At 56.1% G+C, this 21,817-nt stretch overlaps 1 protein-coding gene across 1 annotated transcript in view; it reads right to left on the bottom strand.

Annotated features, from left to right (window-relative positions):
* Positions 1 to 5,253: 5,253 nt before the first annotated feature.
* The window catches only part of LOC132214583 (transcription elongation regulator 1-like protein), a 33,754-nt gene continuing 17,190 nt past the window's right edge, over positions 5,254 to 21,817 (bottom strand). Inside the window, exons 6-8 of the mRNA XM_059661939.1 lie at positions 13,621 to 13,710; positions 7,108 to 7,226; positions 5,254 to 6,062 (exon numbers count right to left, since the gene is read on the bottom strand). Coding sequence (XP_059517922.1) covers positions 5,906 to 6,062; positions 7,108 to 7,226; positions 13,621 to 13,710 — 366 coding nt within the window. The 3' untranslated portion in view covers positions 5,254 to 5,905. The remainder of the gene's footprint in view (positions 6,063 to 7,107; positions 7,227 to 13,620; positions 13,711 to 21,817) is intronic.

Here is a 21,817-nt window from a genome sequence, read left to right as displayed (position 1 = left end):
CTCCCCACGCTGGGTCTCGGTCATGGATCTCCACCAGGTCGGCCCACGGCCAGGCAGGGGCCATTACTCACCGACCCGTCACGGGCTGGCTCCTTCTCCGAGCTCATGGGCTCCCCGCTAAGAGCCCCTCCGAGCCTGTTGGCAAAGCAACCTCCCAAGCCACCAGGCTGATCCGGGCCGCTCGCCTCTCTGTCTGTGCTTCCCAGCGCCGCTGTCTGCCGGTGCCAGGGCTGCTGAGAAGGAGATGAATGTATGAAATATGCATGAAGCTCTCAGCAAGGCCGCCCGGGACCTGGTTCCCTCCCAGGAGCAGCCGCCACCGCACAGACCCCCACATGGCCACCAGGGGCCAGGCCACTGATGGAGCGCTGCCCCTGTGCCCTCCAACCAGGAGCTCCAGGCAGGGAGAGGCCACAGCAGTGGGGGCCCTGCTGCACCCCGACTCTGTCCTGACCGTCACCCCCTCTCTGGGCTTCCTCTCCAGAGCCACAGTGAGGACTCAGGCAAAACCCGTGAGGGAGGGTGCCTCCTAGTGGGAGCGGGGGGCCGGCGGCCTGGGTGAGGCCTCAGGGGCTGAGACAGATCCAGGGCTCCTTCCGAGCTGTAGGGACCCGGCTTTAGGGACCTGGTGGCAGACAGGTGGGTCCCGCCTCTGTGCCGCCGATCCTGGAGGAGCAGTAAGGGATGGCCCGGCTGCCTACAGGGCTGGGGAGCCACACAGGGTGACCCCGTAAATGACCAGTCATGGTGGCCTGGGCTCGGAGCTTTCTGAGCAGAAGAAACCAGTTCTGTCCCACTGCTGTCCCCTCTGACACAGGGGATGGCTAACACCTGGGACAGGTGTATGCGTCAGGGCTCAGCCCAGCCGCAGGCCCTGAGGCTGACAGGGCACAGGGGCTGGGCCTGCAGGGGGACGGGACCAGCAGGACCTGGGGGATGGCCGTCTCTCCACCTCCAGGCTTCCAACCTGGACCACACAGGTGTGCTGTGCACCCACAGGTGCCTGGCCCAGGGGCAGAGAAGCTGAAGGAAGGAGCCCGAGCAGCTGCCAGCACCCCCAGGGGAGCCAGCGGGTCTGTGACAAGGACACCCTCCCCGTTAGGGGTAGGAACCCCTCATGGAACTCACCCTGTACCTGTCCTGTGTTCTCAGCCCGTGGCCGAAAGGGACGTCTAAATCCTAAACATTTTCATGGAAATCTGTCTTATGCTAAACTCGTGAAAGTGAACACAGCTAAGAGGCTGACCCCCCACCCCTCCCCGAGATATTTCCATTATTTGATAAGGATTTAAATGGATTTTAACTACCTCCCCAGATAGTTCTTCTTAAATGTTTTAATTTTAAGACCTTCCTGGCTTAATACATTATATGGTGCATAATCAGGCTGTATATTCACTCCCCTATCTCAGCCTGAGTCATAAGAAGATGGGATAATAATACCTCCGACGGGTGATTAAGTACAGCAATTGGGGCAAGGCCGGCCTCCTCCCAGCTCCAGCTGCCTGGGGAGCCTCTCCCTCCCCTACCTGCCATCTCTTGACCTCCCCGCCCCCCCGCTTCGGCCCCACAGGCCCAGGCACCGGTCACTCCTGGGGCAGCCCGGCCGGACCAAGACGCTCTCTCTGGGATAAGGGTATGGCGCACGTGGCATCGATCAAGCCTGCTCTGTGGCTCACCTGGCCCTGCTCACCCTCAGCCCCCGCAGGATGGGGAGGGCTATTTGGAAAGAGCGGAATCCAATCTTTAGTTTAAAGACCAGCCCCAGGCTCAGCCGCGGGTGCCGGAATCTCTGACCCCACGTCTGTTTTAAACAGCATTGCCCAGCAGAGCGTTGCCCAGCCCTGGAGAGAAACGGGGACAGGTGTGCTAGCTCCGTGGGCCTGGGCAGGTGACTTGTGCTGCCTGGAAGGCATAGGACCGGGACTCCTGAGGGCCCACGCGCCCTGGAGGAGATAAGGGGGTACAGGGAGCTCTGAGCTCAGAGCCGGTCCTGGCTTAACCTCCCAGCGTGACTGTGTGGGGTCTTGCTGAGCAGTGGTGAGACACCAGGGCCCCGAGGCCAATTGCCTGCACTCCAGCCCGATCGCTCACTGCCTCTCTGACTCAGTCTGTCCGTCTGTAAAATGGGGCAATCTTGACTGCCCTGTGGGTTCCTGCGAGGATCACAGGAGTTAGCAGCCCATGGAAGCAGGAAGCAGGGAAATGTCTGGCAGAGGTCCGAGTTGAGGACGTCTGAGTGTCATTGTTGCCTTAGGGCCATTGCACCCCAGGCCAGCACGGTCCACTTCGCCACTCTGCCTTCTCGCACTCGTTGCTCCCGGGGGGCTGACTCTCCATTTCTGCCCCTGGACAAACCGGGCTGTGGCCTTGCTGGGGCTCAGTGGCTGCTGTGGCTGATCGCCACATGCGACCCTGTTGTTCTGCCCCCTCCACTCCCCGCTCAGCTAGAGACGAGGGGCATTGGCAGGGGACTCAGCAGCAGTGACCCCGCTGGACAAAGGACGCCCCGCATCAGTAACCCAGGCTTTGCTGTCCAGGCCTCGTGGCCACCAAGGTCAGGCCGACCTTGGAAATCAGCTCCGGGAACAGCTCCCTGCCAGGCACCCCACCGAGGCCACCAGCAGGCGGAGCGGACGCGGACGGCGTGGACGCGGTCGGATCAGTGGGCCTTTATGGGCCATTCCGTTCCTAAAATATGGCGTCCGTTGCAAAGTGACGATGCCTGTGGCAAGAGATATTTACCGTGTGTAGGACCGTAACAAATATTGCTTTTATACCCTAAATAAAACCGAAAAGTCCTGAATGTTTTGTGGGCCCCTTTTACGTCTCCCCATTACGGCCCCGGTCCAGCGGTTTAGCCAAAATTTAGTGGCAGTGAACATGAGCTACAGTGACCGTTCCCTGTCAGCGCGCTTCACCACCACTGTCCTGAAGGACCCCGCTCTGACCGGGACCGTCGGACGTGCCAGGAACAGCTCCCCAAAGCCGGGAAATGGCCGCTTCCTGCACACGCTGATTCTGTAATCGGAGGCCCGATTGGATCCAGATCCCTCGTTCCACATCCCGGCGGGCAGGGCGCTGTGGGAAGATAAGGTGAGGGTGCAGACACGTGTGGCTCCAGAGAGCCCCTCACCTGGGCCGGTCCGAACCGCACATTCGGGCCTCGTGTTAACTGCGTGTGTTGCCGAGGTGAGGAAGTTGGAAGGAGGGTGAAAATCATTCATTCCTCCGCACGCTTTGCCGGAAGGTGCCTTATGTTAAGGAGCACGTGGGACGCCCCCATCCCGAGACCTCACAGGCAGATCAGGGGCCTACAGTGGACACACCATCGCGGGTGGACGCGGAGATGAGCAGCAGCACCGCCCACTGGGGCCGGCGCCCCGCCCGTGCTGCAAGGGCAGAGGGGTTCTGTCCTCTCCTGTGAGCTGCGGCCTGTTCCTCTTCATGGTCCTGACTTCTGTCTCCTAGAGCTGCAGGTCTCCCCCCAAAGGACGGTCCCCACGGGGCCGAGACGGGGCCCAGGAAGGCGACTTGATGTCAAGGGGCTCAGAGAACAGACACAACCAGCACCAGCGAGGGGCACGGGGAAATGCAGGCATTCGGATGCTCCCCGGGAGGGACTGTGAGCAGGGGGTGGTGACAGAAGGTGCAGAGAGGGGACTACTGGGAGCCACACTTGAGCACCAGGTTCCACCATGGGCTGTTTCACGCACGTGTGCACACACCACACACACGTGTGCACAACACACACACATGGCTGCCGGCTCATCGCCATTTCGCTCTGCCCCCATTCGGTTCTGGGAACTCCACACTTGGGCACCCGGAGGGGATGTTTTTCTTGATAATCCAATATATCCGCCCCCTCCCCACAAAACAAAAACGTTTCGAACGTCTGCTCACGGCCACCGGCCAGCTCTACCTCACCTTGATCCCTGGACACCCGGTCCTGCTGCCATGGCAGGAGATGGGGTCGGACTCCTGTTACGGGACAGAAGACAGGACATGGAAGAAAATGTCTGGTTGGCCAGGGCCTGTCCCCAGTGAGCCCCCGTCCTGTGGATGACTACATCACGGGGGTCACTGCAGCTGCCCTGCACCCCTCCTCTGAGGCCTGGGTGGCCAGCAGCTGAGGACACAGGGGGGCTCTCCCGGGCCCAGAGGGGGTTCTAGCACAGGAGCAGCAGTGACATCCCTGCCACTTGCTGAGCAGATGTGCCTTCTCCAGCGAGGGCGAGACCTCTGCCTTTTTTCTAATATACTGATTTCAGAGAGGAAGGGAGAGAGAAACATCAATGAAAACAGAGAATCATTGATCGGATGCCTCCTGCATGCCCCCGACTGGGGATCGAGCCTCAACCGGGCATGTGCCCTGACCAGGAATTGAACCCTGACCTCCTGGTTCATAGGTCGACGCTCAACCACTGAGCCACACCTGCCGGGCGGGGAGGCACTTTCTGTAGAGGCTTCTCCGAGCCCTGGGGGTAATGGCTGCTTCTTAGGTCAGCTATCCCTCTGTCTGCCACCGTCTCTGTCCTTGCTGGCCTTAACATGAATCCGTCACCGTTAGTCTTCTTCCCCTGAAACGGCCCTGCTCAGATCACAAGGTGGTTTCTGGTTCCCGATGAGACCCTGGCTGATGAGAGTGGGATTGGTTTCCCTAGGAGCAGCCGCATATAAATCAGGAGGTCAAGGTTCAATTCCCAGTGATGCCCTAGAAGACACCCCGCTGGGCCACGGCCTTCCCCCGAGCCATGGCCCAGCACCTCACAGAGAGTGGCCTGTGAACAGCACCGGCATGAAGACCAGGGCACAGCCCAAGAGAGAGAACCCACGTGCCCAGGTGTGTCCTAATATGTGTGGGACTGACTGAGAGGCAGGCGGGGAGGTGGTGCCACTGTGGGCCAGGGGCAGGGGCAGCGTCTCTGAACAGACACTCCCTGCACCTGGGAGCGAGTAGGTGGGCGCTCCATCATTTAAAGAGCGCGATTCATTTTCCGGGGTTTTATCCCACGTCATTGTATGTTGAAAAGGAGGAGTTTTGTTTGAGTAGGATGTAGACAGCCCATCTGGGCCATCATCAATGTTTTTGTGAATGTTTCAAAGTAGAGTATCTTCAGTTACCACACAGCTTTGCTGCTTACGGTTGTGTCAGACGACTTCGCCACAAAAACACATTGGTTTAAAATATTTATTAATTTAAAAATTTTAAATTTTTTTTCTATACAAAGATGATGAGAAAAATCCCATGCACACTCTGGGCATACAATAAAAATAACTCAAATGTCATTGGATGGTTTTGTACAAAATAATTCTTTTTCGGTGGGACCTCCGACAGGCAGTGCAGCCCCCTCTCCGGACCGGGGTGTCCCGGGGGTATGAGGTGATTACTTTACGACACCTGGGGGTGCCCCCCCGCCCCCGTGCCCTGGTGTTCACAGATGTCACTATGACGAATGATAAAGTACCCTATTGCTACGACGCAGAAAACGAGATGGAGACGTGAGGACACTTGACTGAGGAGCGCCCCCCGGCTCCGGGAACTCCTGGGGGCCCGCAGGGACTCACAGAGGTTGGCAGGGAAGCTGCAGGGAGTCGGCTCAACTCGGGAAAACGCCTCGAGATGGTTTCAGATGGTGCCCGTTTCTGCCGCGTTACCAACCTGCAGTGGGTTTAGCATCTGTATATATTACAAGTCATTTGCAGAATTAAAACAACCAAGGGATCCACATGGCATGGCAATCAGAAATGCATCGAACTCTGCACGTTGTACAAAAAGCTTCAATATGAAACAGTAATCCTCTGAGAACTGAGCCGGCCCGGGAGGCACCCCCGCTGCGCAGCCTGGGCCGCCCCCACCGCCCACCCCTTTCCCGCGAAGCTCAGTCTTATTGCATTTTCCACACACTCATCTCATTTTCCGCAGCCTGAGTCTGTTTTCCTTGTCCCGTTTCTTAAGCGTAAGGATGAATTGGTTGAAAAAGTGCTCTTGGTCCTTCCTTTTTTGAACAAGTCGAAATCTCTGGTCCCGGCCATACTTCTCGGCAAACTCCTTGAATGTGGTCCTAAAAAGCAAGAGGATCCTGCTAAGCCCTCCCCTGAGCCCAGTCCTGGTGTTCCGGAACCGTGCCCACCGGCCTGCCCGAGAGGGAGGGCACCCCTTCTTCCCCAGGGCCAGGGGAGCAGGGAGTTTGGGGGAATCGACGGGCTAGAGGGAGTAGCTCTGGGCCTCCAACAGCTGACCCACCTGCTCCCCACACTGGGCTACTCCCACTGGGGCTGGCAGGGTCCTGACCCACTGTCACTTGCAGACCCCCCATCAGCACATCCAATAGCCTCTAGGAATGAGCCTGGCCTCCCTGCCTCTCCAGCCTCCTCGCTCTGAGCCCGCTGCTGCCCAGCTGCCCCCCATCGTTGTTTTGGCCACACAGGTCTTCTTCCGTCTCTTGCTCTTTCCAATCACCAACCTGCCACGGGTCTTGGCATATGCTGTTCCCTTGCCTGGCACACCCTTCCCTTATTTCTTCACTCATCATTTAAAGCCCACTCATCACTAGGCGTCAGGCCAACCATATTTTCCTTGAGAACATGCTCCCTATCTGGAGGGCCAGAGACCTGTGCATGGCTCAGGCATGACCTTCGTCACGGATACGACCTCCATAAGCCTCCATAGTGCAGTTTTACTGGATCCTCCCTCACGGGAGTGGGAACGCCAGTATCGGCTTTGTTCCCATTGGACATCCTGAAGGTCTGGCCCTGCGGCCGGGTGTAGTGAGCACCCAGATATTGGCGGACTGGATCCGTAACTGCCAGGCCAGGGAGTCCCTGTGAGGTCACTGGAGAGGGGTCCTGGAACCTTCGCCAGCGCGGGGTCCTCGGAGCTTTCGCTCCTTCCAGGTCTGGACCTGAAGCTCAGGAGCTGTGACAGCTACAGAGCGGCCAAGGCCAGGGGTCCCATGCAGGCATTCAGACCTGCCTCCCTCGGAGCCTGGCGGGGGGAGGGGGGGGGCCTGAGCGGCTAGGGCACCTGGGGAGCAGGGGAAAGCTCAGCCTTGGTCCAGGGGGCACCTCTACCCCCCACCCCCATTCCTGGTGTATCTCTCTCCATACCTGGGCGACACCTTCGACTCCTCCAGAAGTTTTCTGAATTCTTCTTTGGCTAGCAGCAATTTGCTTTTCTTTTCCTTGTATTCCTCTTTTATCCTCGTCTTGACAAACTGTTCAAATATCTGAAAACACACACAAGAGGAAAGTATTAGGGGCTGCGTGTCAGACATGCAACCTTGTGTTTCAGACACTACAGGGGACAGCGGGAGCGGAGGTGAGCCTTTCTCCTCCAGGGGCTGCAGCTGCAAGCCACGGCCCTTGGAGGGGTCACTGCCCAGGACTCCGCCTGGGTTCCCCCCGGAGGCCAGCGTGCGGCCCCTGCAGGCACCATCCCTCCAACACCAAATCACCGGGGGTGGCTGGCTGTGAAGGGCTGGCAGTGCGGACACCCATCCCTGAGGCCCCCGTGAGTCTCCTCTTGGGTCTCGGAGAGCAGCCTGCAGTCCCGTTCCACCAACTCTCACATCACAGCCAGCAACACGCAGAGGACGTACTCTGTTCTAGTCAATTCTTATGGCAACGTAATTGGCTTTGAGTCAGTGTGGCACCTGATTCCGCACACTCTGGCCTCCAGAAAGACCCCCCCTTGAGTGTGGTCTCAGGGACACCCTCTCCCGGGGGTGTCATGGAGCCTCCAGGTCACCGGGTGGGTCATCAAAGCGGAAAGGACCAAGAGGAGAACTGGCCTGGACACTGGCTGCCTGAGGTTGACAAGCGGTGTGTCTGCACTGGGAAGGGCGTGGATGCCGGAAGGCAAATCCCTCAGGACCGGGACGGTTTCTCTGGGGCACTGGGGTGGCCCTCCCCCTGGTAGGTTAAGGTGGCTCATTGTTCTAACGTCAGGAAAAGGGTCGTTCCAGATGCTAAAGCCACGGCGGACAGAGCAGGGCTGTTGGCTGCCCGTGCCCTCCAAGCCTCAGGAACATGAAGGAGAACATCAGCTGCAGACCCGTGGAAGGTGTGCGCGAACACAAATAAAAAGATGAATGAAAACCCCACACGGGATCCTATCAGACCAATAATGAGCAATTCTGTGCCATTCCGACCAGTGGCCCTGGCGGAGAGCGGGCTTCGACGTGGGTGCCCGGGAAGCCTCGCCTTCCTGCCGAGGGGACCGGGACAGGACAGGGTGGAGGGGACAGGATGGGCTGGTGGACGCTGCGGCTTGTCTGGCTCTGGATTCCATCCGTCACAAGCCTCTGGGACTAGACACACGGAATGCTGGGCGCCCCCTGAAGACGCAGCAGCAGAGACATCCACGCAGGGGACTTAGAGGGACAAGGCGCGCACAGGCACTAAGTCGGGATGTGACCGGCTGATTCCCCCTTCAAGGCAGGCGGTGATGTCAGCTCCCCGGTTGCCTGGTATTTTAACTCATCGGGAAGGTGGACGCGGGCTTATTACCCAAAGAGGAGCGTGCGGCTCTGCTGTTGGTGGGAGTCCTGCTCTATTCATTTTAAATCTGGAGAGCGAGCCCGGCCCTCTCTGCCCAGAGCCGTTTATCCGCCTGATCAGATGCCCCTCTTTCCTCCCCCTTTGCGCTCTCCGCCGCGTTATTTACGCAGCATCACTGCATGCTGCAGGGCTCGTCCCTCTTTAGCAAACTGGACCCGCTTTATTCAGAGTGGGGTCTGGCTTTCCCACAGAGACCCTGCTGGCTCTCGTCCCAGGATGGCATGTTCTAGTGTAACGAGATGAAACACCACGCGTTACCATAGAAACAGGTCTGATTGCAGGCCCTGGACCCCCGCTCCCTGTCTAGGCTCACCCGCTTCCCCTCCGCCGCCCCAGGAGCCTCAGGGTTCGCCATGACCACGCTACTGACGGGAGGCCCTCACAGGCTCCGAGTGGGATGGATGCTTCTGCCGGGAGCCGGTCCATCCTTGCTGTTTCAAGGGACCTGGCATATATGGCATACTGTTCTTAATATGTTTGCTCACCTTCTTGGCGCTGTGTTTTAACCAAGGTCACCTCTCCGAGAAAGGTTGAATCCCCAGGTAGGGATTTTCCCCTGAAGTTAGGGAGGGAATAAAACCCCTCAACTAAGTGCCAGGCGGGTAATTAATCACTTTAACTATGAACAATCATGCTTAAGCTACATAATCTTTACTCCCTGGAATGGAGATAAGAAATGCCCTAACCTTTGGAATAGAGATTGATAGGATTGGAATCAACTGGTATAAATACAGATGCAACAAGACAACAGACAGAATTCAGAACACAGAACCTACACAGAACGTTCTCTAGAGACAGAAGAACTTCGCTGGAGAGAACATGGCAAAAGATCCTGGACTGAACCTGACTACAGAAATTGGCAAGAGAACCTGACTAGAACCTGGGGACTGAACCTGGCTGGAGAACCTGGACAGAGCCTGGCTGGGGAACCTAGCGAGAGAACATGGCTACAGAACCTGGCTGGAGAACCAGCAGAACCTCTCTGGAGATCGAGACCAGATCCTGGCTGTAGATCCTGGCTAGGCTGCTGATCAACTGAACACTGCCTCTGTGTCATTCCTTCTTCGCCGACTCCGTCCACACCTTTGGGGACCCCTGGACCTGCTGGGGTTCGACCCCGGCATATGGCGCCCGAACAGGGACCCCTAGGTAAGCACCCCGCACTCGGGACGGATAGGACTCCACCAGGGTGCTACAGACCCCCCTATAGAGGATAAGTAGGGTAAGAAGGTGGATAGTACAGAACTTAGATTGAGAAGATGTGCCATACTGAGTCCAAAGAAAGAAGACTCTGTATTGATCCTTAGATTGAGAAGATGTGCCATACTGAGTCTAAAGAAAAAAGACTCTGTATTGATCTTTTAACACATATGCTTGCTAGCAGAGGAGTTAAGGTTACTCCCAGTCAGATGGAACATTTTATACAAGAAATATGTCCATGCTTTTCTGAGGAAGGAAAGGTGCCGGAAAGGTAAATGTAGAGGCATGGGAGAAGGTAGGCCCAAGGAGCCTTATCCTTAACCCCACTGCAGCCTTTCCACCCCGGGAAAGTGCAGGATTGGCAAGCTCTCCCTGGGATGATAGATCAGGACTCAGGTAATAGCGGAAAGCGTCAATCCTACTCTTAAAATGGATATAAGAGAGCATTTGAGGTTTTTCTTTTTAATGCCTGCTTTTAAAAAATAAAAAAAGGGGGAATTTGCCAGGAGCCAGTCCATGCTTGCTGTTTCAAGGGACCTGGCATATATGGCATACAGTTCTTAATATGTTTGCTCACCTTCTTGGCGCTGTGTTTTAACCAAGGTCACCTCTCCGAGAAAGGTTGAATCCCCAGGTAGGGATTTTCCCCTGAAGTTAGGGAGGGAATAAAACCCCTCAACTAAGTGCCAGGCGGGTAATTAATCACTTTAACTATGAACAATCATGCTTAAGCTACATAATCTTTACTCCCTGGAATGGAGATAAGAAACGCCCTAACCTTTGGAATAGAGATTGATAGGATTGGAATCAACTGGTATAAATACAGATGTAACAAGACAGGAGGAGACAGAACTTAAGAAGAGAGCCAAGAAGACAGAACCTACACAGAACCTACAGACAGAAGAACTTCGCTGGAGAGAACATGGCAAAAGATCCTGGACTGAACCTGACTATAGAACATGGCAAGAGAACCTGACTAGAACCTGGTGACTGAACCTGGCTGGAGAACCTGGACAGAACCTGGCTGGAGAACCTAGCGAGGGAACATGGCTACAGAACCCGGCTGGAGAACCTGTACAGAACCTGGCTGGAGATCCTAAGGAGAACCTCTCTGGAGATCGAGACCAGACTTGGCTGGAGATCCGGGCTAGAGATCCTGGCTAGGCTGCTGATCAACTGAACGCTGTCTCCGTGTTCTTCCTTCTTCGCCGACTCCGTCCACGCCTTTGGGGACGGGTCAGGGGTCCCCAAAGGCATGGACGGAGTCGGCGAAGAAGGAAGGACACGGAGACAGCGTTCAGTTGATCAGCAGCCTAGCCAGGATCTACAGCCAGGATCTGGTCTCGATCTCCAGAGAGGTTCTGCTGGTTCTCCAGCCAGGTTCTGTAGCCATGTTCTCTCGCTAGGTTCCCCAGCCAGGCTCTGTCCAGGTTCTCCAGCCAGGTTCAGTCCCCAGGTTCTAGTCAGGTTCTCTTGCCAATTTCTGTAGTCAGGTTCAGTCCAGGATCTTTTGCCATGTTCTCTCCAGCGAAGTTCTTCTGTCTCTAGAGAACGTTCTGTGTAGGTTCTGTGTTCTGAATTCTGTCTGTTGTCTTGTTGCATCTGTATATATACCAGTTGATTCCAATCCTATCAATCTCTATTCCAAAGGTTAGGGCGTTTCTTATCTCCATTCCAGGGAGTAAAGATTATGTAGCTTAAGCATGATTGTTCATAGTTAAAGTGATTAATTACCCGCCTGGCACTTAGTTGAGGGGTTTTATTCCCTCCCTAACTTCAGGGGAAAATCCCTACCTGGGGATTCAACCTTTCTCGGAGAGGTGACCTTGGTTAAAACACAGCGCCAAGAAGGTGAGCAAACATATTAAGAACTGTATGCCATATATGCCAGGTCCCTTGAAACAGCAAGCATGGACCGGCTCCCGGCAAATTCCCCCTTTTTTTATTTTTTAAAAGCAGGCATTAAAAAGAAAAACCTCAAATGCTCTCTTATATCCATTTTAAGAGTAGGATTGACGCTTTCCGCTATTACCTGAGTCCTGATCTATCATCCCAGGGAGAGCTTGCCAATCCTGCACTTTCCCGGGGTGGAAAGGCTGCAGTGGGGTTAAGGATAAGGCTCCTTGGGCCTACCTTCTCCCATGCCTCTACATTTACCTTTCCTTCCTCAGAAAAGCATGGACATACTTCTTGTATAAAACGTTCTGTCTGACTGGGAGTAACCTTAACTCCTCTGCTAGCAAGCATATGTGTTAAAAGATCAATACAGAGTCTTATTTCTTTAGACTCAGTATGGCACATCTTCTTAATCTAAAGATCAATACAGAGTCTTCTTTCTTTGGACTCAGTATGGCACATCTTCTCAATCTAAGGATCAACACAGAGTCTTCTTTCTTTGGACTCAGTATGGCACATCTTCTCAATCTAAGTTCTGTACTATCCACCTTCTTACCCTACTTATCCTCTATAGGGGGGTCTGTAGCACCCTGGTGGAGTCCTATCCGTCCTGAGTGTGGGGGTTCTCAATGGGGGGGGGCTTACCTATGGGAATCCTGTTTCAGGGGTTCCCAAAGGTGTGGACAGAATCGGCGAAGAAGGAATGACACGGAGACAGCGTTCAGTTGTTCAGCAGCCTAGCCAGGATCTCTAGCCCGGATCTCCAGCCAAGTCTGGTCTCGATCTCCAGAGAGGTTCTCCTTAGGATCTCCAGCCAGGTTCTGTACAGGTTCTCCAGCCGGGTTCTGTAGCCATGTTCCCTCGCTAGGTTCTCCAGCCAGGTTCTGTCCAGGTTCTCCAGCCAGGTTCAGTCACCAGGTTCTAGTCAGGTTCTCTTGCCATGTTCTATAGTCAGGTTCAGTCCAGGATCTTTTGCCATGTTCTCTCCAGCGAAGTTCTTCTGTCTGTAGGTTCTGTGTAGGTTCTGTCTTCTTGGCTCTCTTCTTAAGTTCTGTCTCCTCCTGTCTTGTTACATCTGTATTTATACCAGTTGATTCAATCCTATCAATCTCTATTCCAAAGGTTAGGGCATTTCTTATCTCCATTCCAGGGAGTAAAGATTATGTAGCTTAAGCATAATTGTTCATAGTTAAAGTGATTAATTACCTGCCTGGCACTTAGTTGAGGGGTTTTATTCCCTCCCTAACTTCAGGGGAAAATCCCTACCTGGGGATTCAACCTTTCTCGGAGAGGTGACCTTGGTTAAAACACAGCGCCAAGAAGGTGAGCAAACATATTAAGAACTGTATGCCATATATGCCAGGTCCCTTGAAACAGCAAGGATGGACCGGCTCCCGGCATGCTTCCATTCATAAACAGGGCTGTGTGCTTTGAATGGGGCCCCACTGTCGTCCCCCGATCAGGTCAGCCTCAGTTCCACGCCTCCTAGACTGCCGCCTCTCCCCGGGGTGGGGCGGATCCTCCTGAACGCTGGCGTCCACCCTCTGCGGACGCCCGTGCCCAGTGCATCAGCCACCGGCTCCTTCCCTTCCTCCTCGGCCTCGGGACCAAGCGCCCGTCGGCCAGACCTCCCTTTGAAACATGCTCCAGGCAGGCGACCCGCGATCCAGCCCTGTCCTTTGTGGGGACGTCCATCCGTTACTTAGGGACACAGTTCCCTGGGTCCTCTCCCGTCTCCCCATTCGTACAACAGACCTTTATCTCCCTAACACGGTCATCCAGGGCGAGCTCATCAAGCAGGTGACAGGACACCCTTCCTCCAGACCCACCACACACCGGCCACCAACTCCCGGGCTGGAGCACCCGTCCACACCTCCCCCGGACGGCGGCATCTGTCCGCCAGCCGTGCTCCCAGGCGGGTCATCCCGATGGCGCGTCCCCAGGCTGTCTCCTTGCCACCCGTACCTGTTTCCGTTCCTCGGAGTTCAGCAGGAGGTAGCGGGGATCAAACACGACCTTATGCAATTCTTTCTCCCACGTAGAAAACGCTGACACCTGCAGGGAGGGAGGAACAGAGTTGTTTTTAGCACCTGTGCTGAGCCTGCAGCTGCTGACAAGGTCACGGGCCAAGGACAGCCTTCAGGACGCCGGGGCGGGGATGCAGGGCTGCCGAAAAGTGTTCGACACGTCATGCTTCTAAGATGTCCATGCTGAGAGCATTAGGAAGTTTCACGTCTACTCTCGTGACCCTATTTCTTCCTGGGGCGTCTTTCGGGGCCACGCGTCTCTGACCAGAAGCCCCGTACATCCGTGGAGCTGTGACACGCTGGGCTGTCACAGCTTGAAGGAAGAAAGGGCACCGAAAACTTCAGCGCGCAGCCCAGGGAGACGCCACGCCCTGCAAATAGTCTGAGGGGAGCATCATTTTAGTTGAGTTTTAATTTTTTTTTTTCCTTTATTGATTTTTAGAGAGAGAGGAAGGCAGAGGGATAGAGAGATAGAAACATCAACAAGAGAGAAACATCAATAGGCTGCCTCCTGCACATCCCCTGCTGGAGATCGAGCCTGCCACCTGGGCATGTGCCTTGACTGGGAACCGAACCAATGACCTCTTGGTTCCTGGGCTGATGCTCAGCCGCTGAGCCATACCGGCTGGGCTTAGTTGATTTTGAATCCACACTTAACCCTTTCTGAGGTGGGATTTATTTTTTAAAACTATTTTATTTGGCAATAGTGTAAGGTTTACGGAGAAGTCACAAGCATATTGCAAAGTTGGCATGTACCCCACACCTAGATTTCCATATTGTCAACATCTCCACATTCTCTCGATTCTTCCACACGACCATCTCACAAAGCCCACCCTGCACTCAGAGGTCTTTAGTGTCCACCTAGTTCTCCCTTCCTGCCCAGGCTCCTACCTACGAACCACGTGACACTTAGTCTCCTGTCTCCTGTGGGCCCTGCCAGGGACTCGGTGTCACATAACTCACTCCACCAGTTTGCTGACACTCTTCAGAGGTGTAGATGCATAATAAAATACATTTTTAAAAAATTAACAGTATATCATCCTTGCCTTTGACCGAATCTACAATCTGTGAATACTTGAGATGAGCCACGTCGACAGCGACTGTGATTCACGGAGATAAAACAGGCGTCATTGTATCTCCAGGCAGCCATGCTAACCTCCTGCAGGGCTTGAGCAGTCGAGAGAGGGTGGCCGGGGCGTGGGGCCCAGGACGGAGGCGGGAGCCAGACAGCATGCGCATGACACAGGGCCCTCGCTGCCTGAGGGGGGCACAGCTGTTCCGGAACAGGGACTCTCGATGACTCGTTACAATCAGCCCCGTGATCGCCTCTGATAAATGCCCAGTCCCCCAGGCCTGTGCCCCCACAGGTGGGACGGAAAGTCCCCCCTATGGGGCAGGCTGAGCGCTTCTTGGGGCCGTTCTCAGCCCCGAGGAGCCCCGGGGTTCCCCCCACAGTAGGGTACTCTCTTCTCCACAGCACCCTTCACAGTGCGACGTTGTCCTGGTGACCCCCACCCTGTCCACAGGCCCCGCCCACACTGTTCTGGATCATGCACCCAGGGGTTCGGTCTTGGGGCCTCTGTAGAACTCTGCCCATGCACAGGTCCCCCAGACCAGTGCCGTTCTCTCCTGAACTTCCCTTCATCTCCAACACTGATCTCTACCCATCGCACCTCGCGCTCCCTGGATTCTGCGGCGTTTGTCCTTGAACAACGGGACCCTTCAGGCAGTTCACACCCTCCCTGTGACATCCAGCCTCCCACGGCAGCCTGACTGTGAGGCTGACTCCATGTCCTTCCGGAACCGTGTTCCCCACTCGTCGTGTCAGCTCTGGACAACCAGAAGCTGTCCTTCCAGAAACATCTGGGCATCCAGCGTGTGCCCACTGGTGGCCGGCGCTGTCCGTGGAGGGGGAGACGTCTGTCTTGGCGGGAGCGCGTCTGTTGTCACCGTGGTGGACAGAGCCGCTGGCCGCTCGCATTTACGCACGGTCTTCATTTCACCCAGGATTGGAGCCGTCCTCTGCCTGGGCAGTGGTGGGATGTGACCTCCCCACTGGGGGCTGCGCTGGCGCCGTGTCCTTGCCCCTGCAGCCGCCAGCCTCTTGGCGCAGGTCCTCTGACGTCACTATGTTGAGTGGCTGTCTGTCCCCTGCCGTTTCTCCAGCGGAGACACCAGAGCTGGTGTCTACAGCGCGGGCACAGGAGGAGCGGCAGGGCCCACTTCCCACCCGACAGATGCCACCGCCAGAAAGTGGCCACATCGGGCAGGGTCAGAGGTCACCGTGGTGGCTGGCTGGCATGGCGTCCCTGTGCGGCACCATCTGCACCTGCAGATGCCAAGGCTGGAGGGAGGGCAGGCGGAGGGAGGCTGCAGCTCAAGGTCAAAGCTGGTGTCCTGTCTGCAGCCCCTGGGACCGGCCCTTCCTTCTACAGCTGTTTCAACGCCTCTTCGTGAAAATGTCTCGTTTGGAAACCCCAACGACGTGTTTTATCAGAACAAACAGCTCCACTGTCTGCCTCTTGACCAGCTGAGCACTGGGCTGTCCCCACCCAGAGGACAGAGTTCGAGGGTGGCCCTCACCAAAGCCCCCCGGGGGTCAGCAGGCCACGGGGGGCAGGGCGAGGGTGAAGAGTCTTGAGCACAAAGGATGAGACGGCTCCGCCTCAGTCCCAGCATCACCAGAGCCCGTCCGAGCACTGAGCAAAGGGCCGCTGTGGCCGCTGGGGAGATTGCGTTTTGGAGGAAAATGGATCCTGTTTAAGTAAAGTGTCTGAGAGTTCAGCTCGGGCTAAAAGGTGAGATCACGTAAGTCCCTTAGCGCCCGATGCCGGCGACAGTCCCTCCGTCTCTAGACCAGACCTCGGCAGGCAGGGCGCCTGCGGGCAGCAGGCACTACTTTGATCTTCAAAGCCAAAGGCTATTTTGAGTCTCTGTCAATCCCTGGATCCCAGAGGAGGCCGGGACTTAAAGGCCGGAGGACGGGCAGGAAGATGGCCAAGGACGGCTCTGCCAAGTTCTGAATCGCAGGATCAATTGTCTGCCTCGGAGGGGGGAAGGTGGGGGTCAGTGCTGTCTGGCTCACTCAGTTACAGCTGAGGCAGGGGCTCCCCTCTGAGCAGCTGGGAACCCCGTCCTGGCTCCGTGTGCATCTGGGTGACTGTCTGTCTGCACCGCCCTCCTCATCCTTGTCGCCTCCTGCCTGACTGTATAGGGGCCCAGCAGAGCTGCTGCTGCCTCAGCTCCGGACCATGGCACTGGGGTGCCCAGGGCTCCGTAAGGGGCCAATCTCCATCTCAAACAAAAATCCACTTACTTCGGACGCTAATGTTTTTTAGCAAATTTTACGATCACACACACGCTGTGTTGGTAGGGCGACCCATGGACCACGGGCTCTCTCCCTCCTGCCTACTCCGGTCTCCCCTGCTCTCGGGGGGATGGACCACAGGCCTCGGGCAGGAGGGGCAAGGCCTTTCTCACCTGGTGGAGGGAGGTGGGGAAGCTGGCGCCGCGACCTGAGGGGCACCAAGGCCACTGGGGGCAGGCGGACGTGACAGTCGCTTAACCACACAGGAGACCCAGCGGCCCCTGAAGAAGGTGCATAAACGTCCCTTTGGCCTGAGCACCCCACGGCCGCCCCCCCTGAGCCCCAATGCTGCCAATTCCATTCTTGAGGAGCCGCCTGTCCACCCTCGGCCCTCCCTTCCAGCCCTCCCTCCCGTCTGCTGCTCAGGCTGACAACAAACACTGTCCTTTGCAATTAGCACTCACACCATTACCCTCTTTAGCCAATTTCCTGCAACGCTCGCCCGCGTCTTCTGTCTCTGGCGCGGGAGCTCCTGACCGTTACAGGCAGCGGGAGATGGACACCGCCAGGAGGAAGTGGACAGGCTGGAGGGGGAGGCTGTGCCCTTGGTGTGTCCTTGACAGTGAGACAGTGTCATCCTTTGAATTTCTGGGAAGCAGCCCTGAGACAGGGGCTGGGGTGCAGCCAGTGCACCTGGGAGGTGATTCCGGGCTCACAGATTTCTGGGAGGTGATCAGGAAACCGGGCAAACAGATGTCCCTTCAGTCCGGGGCAGGTGTTCCCCTTACGGGGAAGGAGAAGCCACGGACGGTACAGGAGGCCTGGCAGGGTCCTGGAGAACATGCCGGAACCTGCCTGTGATTGGTCTCCCAGGGACAGGGAAGTGGGGGTTTGCACCCCGGTCCCCACCCCTGCTGGGTTGAGCAGATGTTTAATCCTGAATTTAGAGGTGAGAGTGGTCAGCCCGTGGAAAGTTCCATGAGCCCAGGTGAGCCAGGTTCCTGCAGGTGAAGCAGAGGGAAGCAAGGGGCCTGGGACACCTCGACTCCCACCCCTCACCTCCCAGCGCTCACAGTATTTTACTAATTCAGGGTTGTTGTTTCCATTTTGATGGATAAATACAATTGTACACTCTTATTCCACCATATGCTTGGCTGACTTAATTGACTTTGAGAGCTATTCTCCCACTCGGGGTCGTCTTCGCGGGTGGAGCCTGTCTAATGCGGACGGAGAGGTGACTGTCTGAAGAGCTGCATCCCCAAGGCCCTGGCGGCCCATCCGGGAAAGAGGACCCACAGCAGAGAAGCCGGGAGGAAGCCTCAACCGGAGGGAAAAAACAAGGAGATTCCCCAACGATCAACAGCAAATGCCAAGCTCCTCGCTGCCCGGTGCTGGCGGAGCAAGCTGGCCACAGGGTCTCAGGACCTCGAGCATCGCTGCCAGGAGGGCCTGGGGCGAGGAGCCTGCTTCACAACGAGCGGGGATGCTGGGCACGGGCTCACAGGGCACAGGGAACATGCCCTCACAATGACCAAGATCGCCTGGGGGGGGGGGGGGAGGTGCGCCATCAGAGCATCATTGAAAACAGCCAAATGGGAGATGCACTAAATAAAGGAAACGCAGGATTTTTGAACCAACAATTTCTGCCTCATCAAGAAACGTTTTCCAAAAATGTATATTAATATTTTTAAATGATTAGAAGGAGGAAATAGTATACAAGTATATAAACTAGGTAAAATATTAATGTTTAATATATATTTAAAAAATTAATGTTCAGCCACATTTAACTATAGCACAGTTCAATATTCATTATACTGTAAGATCAAATGTTCATTCTTGATACTTTTAAAAACTGTGTTATTAAAAAAAAAACACTGGGAGAAAATGCACCCAAGGAATGCACTGACTGTCTCTTAGGGTGGCATTTCGGGGGAATTCTTATTTATACTCTTAATATTGTGCACATTTTCTATAATAAGCATGCATTCTTTTACAGCATAACTTTATTAGCGGTATTATGTGTCTTGTGAGATTTTGAAGCGTTGCCATAGGAACCCGAGGCAGATAAGCTTCCCAAGGAGCCAAGAGGCACCCAGTGGAGCAGACGTCACGGCGCCCAGGACTCGAGTCACACATCATTCCTCTCCCTCACGCCCAGGGCCACCTCCCCGCCACCTGTGACCTGCACATGAGGACGAGCGAGCCCTTACAGCACCTGTGCTGGCCCAAGTGCCGTGACAGTCCCGGAGAGCGACGCCGTTTACCCATCACTCACAGGCAGGGCCCTCCTGCTGCTTGGGAGAAGGCGCCAGCTGCCCCGTCAGCCCCAGGCCCCCCATACCGAGCCTCTGCTTCATTTGTACCAACTTCACCCCAACAACCTCAGGTCGGTGGCTGTCTTAGTGCGGGTGGAGACCGGGTGACCGGGCTGGGGTGAGTGTGCTGTCTGCGGCGTCCTCATTCTCACACTCGGAGCCAAACCCCAGGAGCTGGCCTGTGTTGGTGCCGGGAAGCGGGCCCAGGGTCACCCAAAGAAGGGGCCCTGCGAGGACCCCACGCACCCCCAGCCCCGAGTCCCCGGATGAAGAGCTAGGGCTCCCGAGAGTCCTTCCCCTTCCTGGCTCCTGGGAAAGCCATGCTTACTTCCGAGGGAGGCCTTGCAGAAGAAATAAGGTCCCCGTAAATCATTCTGAACTCATTTACCTACATAGGCGGGATTAGATGAATAACCTGAGGTTCAATTACACCGGCCCCTTTAGACGCTGAAGTTTACCAGGAGGCTGCATTGTGGTTTGTGTAGGGAAACAAAATAAAAACAAAAGCTTCCACGGAGCCATCAATTACCTGCTACCAAACCACAAAGGCGAAGGCCCTGCCCCCACCCCAAGCCCAGGAATACCTCAAACGTGCCCCTCGTAAACTGGAAACCCACAGGACCTCGCCTCATCGCTCCATAAGCACATGCATTTCTGGACAAAGGCAATGAAACATCGTATTAATCACGCAGCTCATGAAAAAGTGACCTTTCTGTGCCTCATTGTTAAGCGACTAGAAATCTGATGGGCTCAGCTATAGCATCCTCATGGGCACCAGTAACTTATGAAGTCTGCCTGCATGTTTTATAAAGTCAAAGCCATAAACAGTGGCCTTGCTCTCTGCCATCAGCAGTCATTCAGTCGGTCTTTGCTACCCGGGGGCTGCGTGTGGGCTTCCTGGGACTGCTCAGGAGGCCTGAGGTCTGGGCTCGGGCTCCCCCGCAGCCTCTCTCCCCGGGAACCCAACACCGGCTGGGGGTCTCCTTCCCCGTGGCCGATGCTCAGGGGTGAGGATCTAAGGCCGAATGGAGCCTCCCACCTCCGTGAGGCAGGAATGATCTGGGAATCTCATTAGGAAAACCGCTCAACCAAGGCCACTGGGATCAATTCATGAGCCCATATAAACGCAGCCGGCCAGCGTCCCCTGGTAGGGTAGGGTAGGGTAGGGTAGGGTAGGGTAGGGAAGGGAAGGGAAGGGTAGGGAAGGGAAGGGAAGGGAAGGGAAGGGAAGGGAAGGGAAGGGAAGGGAAGGGGGGTCCCTCGGGCAGCCCTGAGCTCACGCAGGTCAGTGTGATGCGGTGACGGTGAATTGGGGCTGGTGGGTTTCCAAAGCAAGGAGATGAAAATGTAGATCTGAATAAGATGCAGCCTCAAGAAATGTCGGGAGGCCCCGACGCTCCAGGAGCTGCGGCTCCCTCGGTAGCTGGGCAACGTGATGGGAGGCAGAGCATCATACGGCAGCCGGGGCAGGGGCAGGGGCAGCAGGCAGGGCCAGGAAGGGGACCCCGTGCCGAGAGTGGAAGGAGGGGCGGGCAGGGAGGCCACCAGAGCTGGTGACCCGCGGTGACACTGGGTACTAGCCCCCAGGACCACGAGGCCAGTCCGATGGCCCCAGAACGAGCAACTCCATTGGGTGGCAGGGACGGCATCTCCGTCTCCATGGGCCTCGCACAGCTGACATCCCCCGGGACGCCCAGAGAAAGGGCGGGCAGATGGCTGAGCAGGAAGGGGCAGGACGCCAGGTGCACCCTAAGCCCCGCCCTCGCCCCGGTTCTTTTCATCCTGGTCCGAGGGACTAGGACCCTTTCTAAAATGAATTTGCAGCTTAAGATACATCTAGTTTTAAAATCACGTCCTGAAAAAACAAAGAGCGACCCCCTCCCGCTGTCCCTGGCATTCCCTGCCTTGCACCTGTGTGTGCCTCGGTGATGTGCTAATTCAGGGAAACCCCTTGCACTGTGGTTTCCAGTTCACATGTCCGCTTTCCTTTCCAGTCCCCTGTGGTCCGGGCTGCTTTTTATTTGGGGGTGAACGGTCGGTAGAGGAAGCAAGGGGGGCATTAAAAGTCCCGGTGCAAAGGAGGGGGGGGGTCTCCGGGGAGAGTGGCTGCGAGAACCCCCTTCTGATCCTTGAGAGCGGGGACCTTCTGTTCCTGGTGCCCGCGCTCCAGCCCGGCTCTGCGGGGCCCAGCTCAGACCGCTGATCTGGGGGAGCTCTCTTCCCCGTGGCCCCGCACCCCAGTTCCCAGGGCACCTGCCCCGGGGTGCTGACTGTGCGGAACTTGCTTTGGAATCCCCAAGGTCACCGACGCGCTCACTGCGATTACCTCACACACAGGGCCCGTGGCTGCCTCTGCGCTCAGTCTCATTTCCGAAGAATCCGACTGGGCTCACCTCGTGTTTCAGCGCGTTTCCTACCCAAAGGCCAGAGCAGGACATAAAAGGCACCGGGAGGAGATTCGATTATAACGTGTTTCCCCCCATTAAGTTCAACATGGGATACGTAGCCAACTG

Source organism: Myotis daubentonii, chromosome 13 (genome assembly GCF_963259705.1).
Source record: "Myotis daubentonii chromosome 13, mMyoDau2.1, whole genome shotgun sequence".
Lineage (NCBI taxonomy): Eukaryota > Metazoa > Chordata > Mammalia > Chiroptera > Vespertilionidae > Myotis > Myotis daubentonii.
The sequence above is the reverse complement of the archived record's forward strand: the minus strand, read 5'-3'. Positions and strand labels throughout refer to the sequence as shown.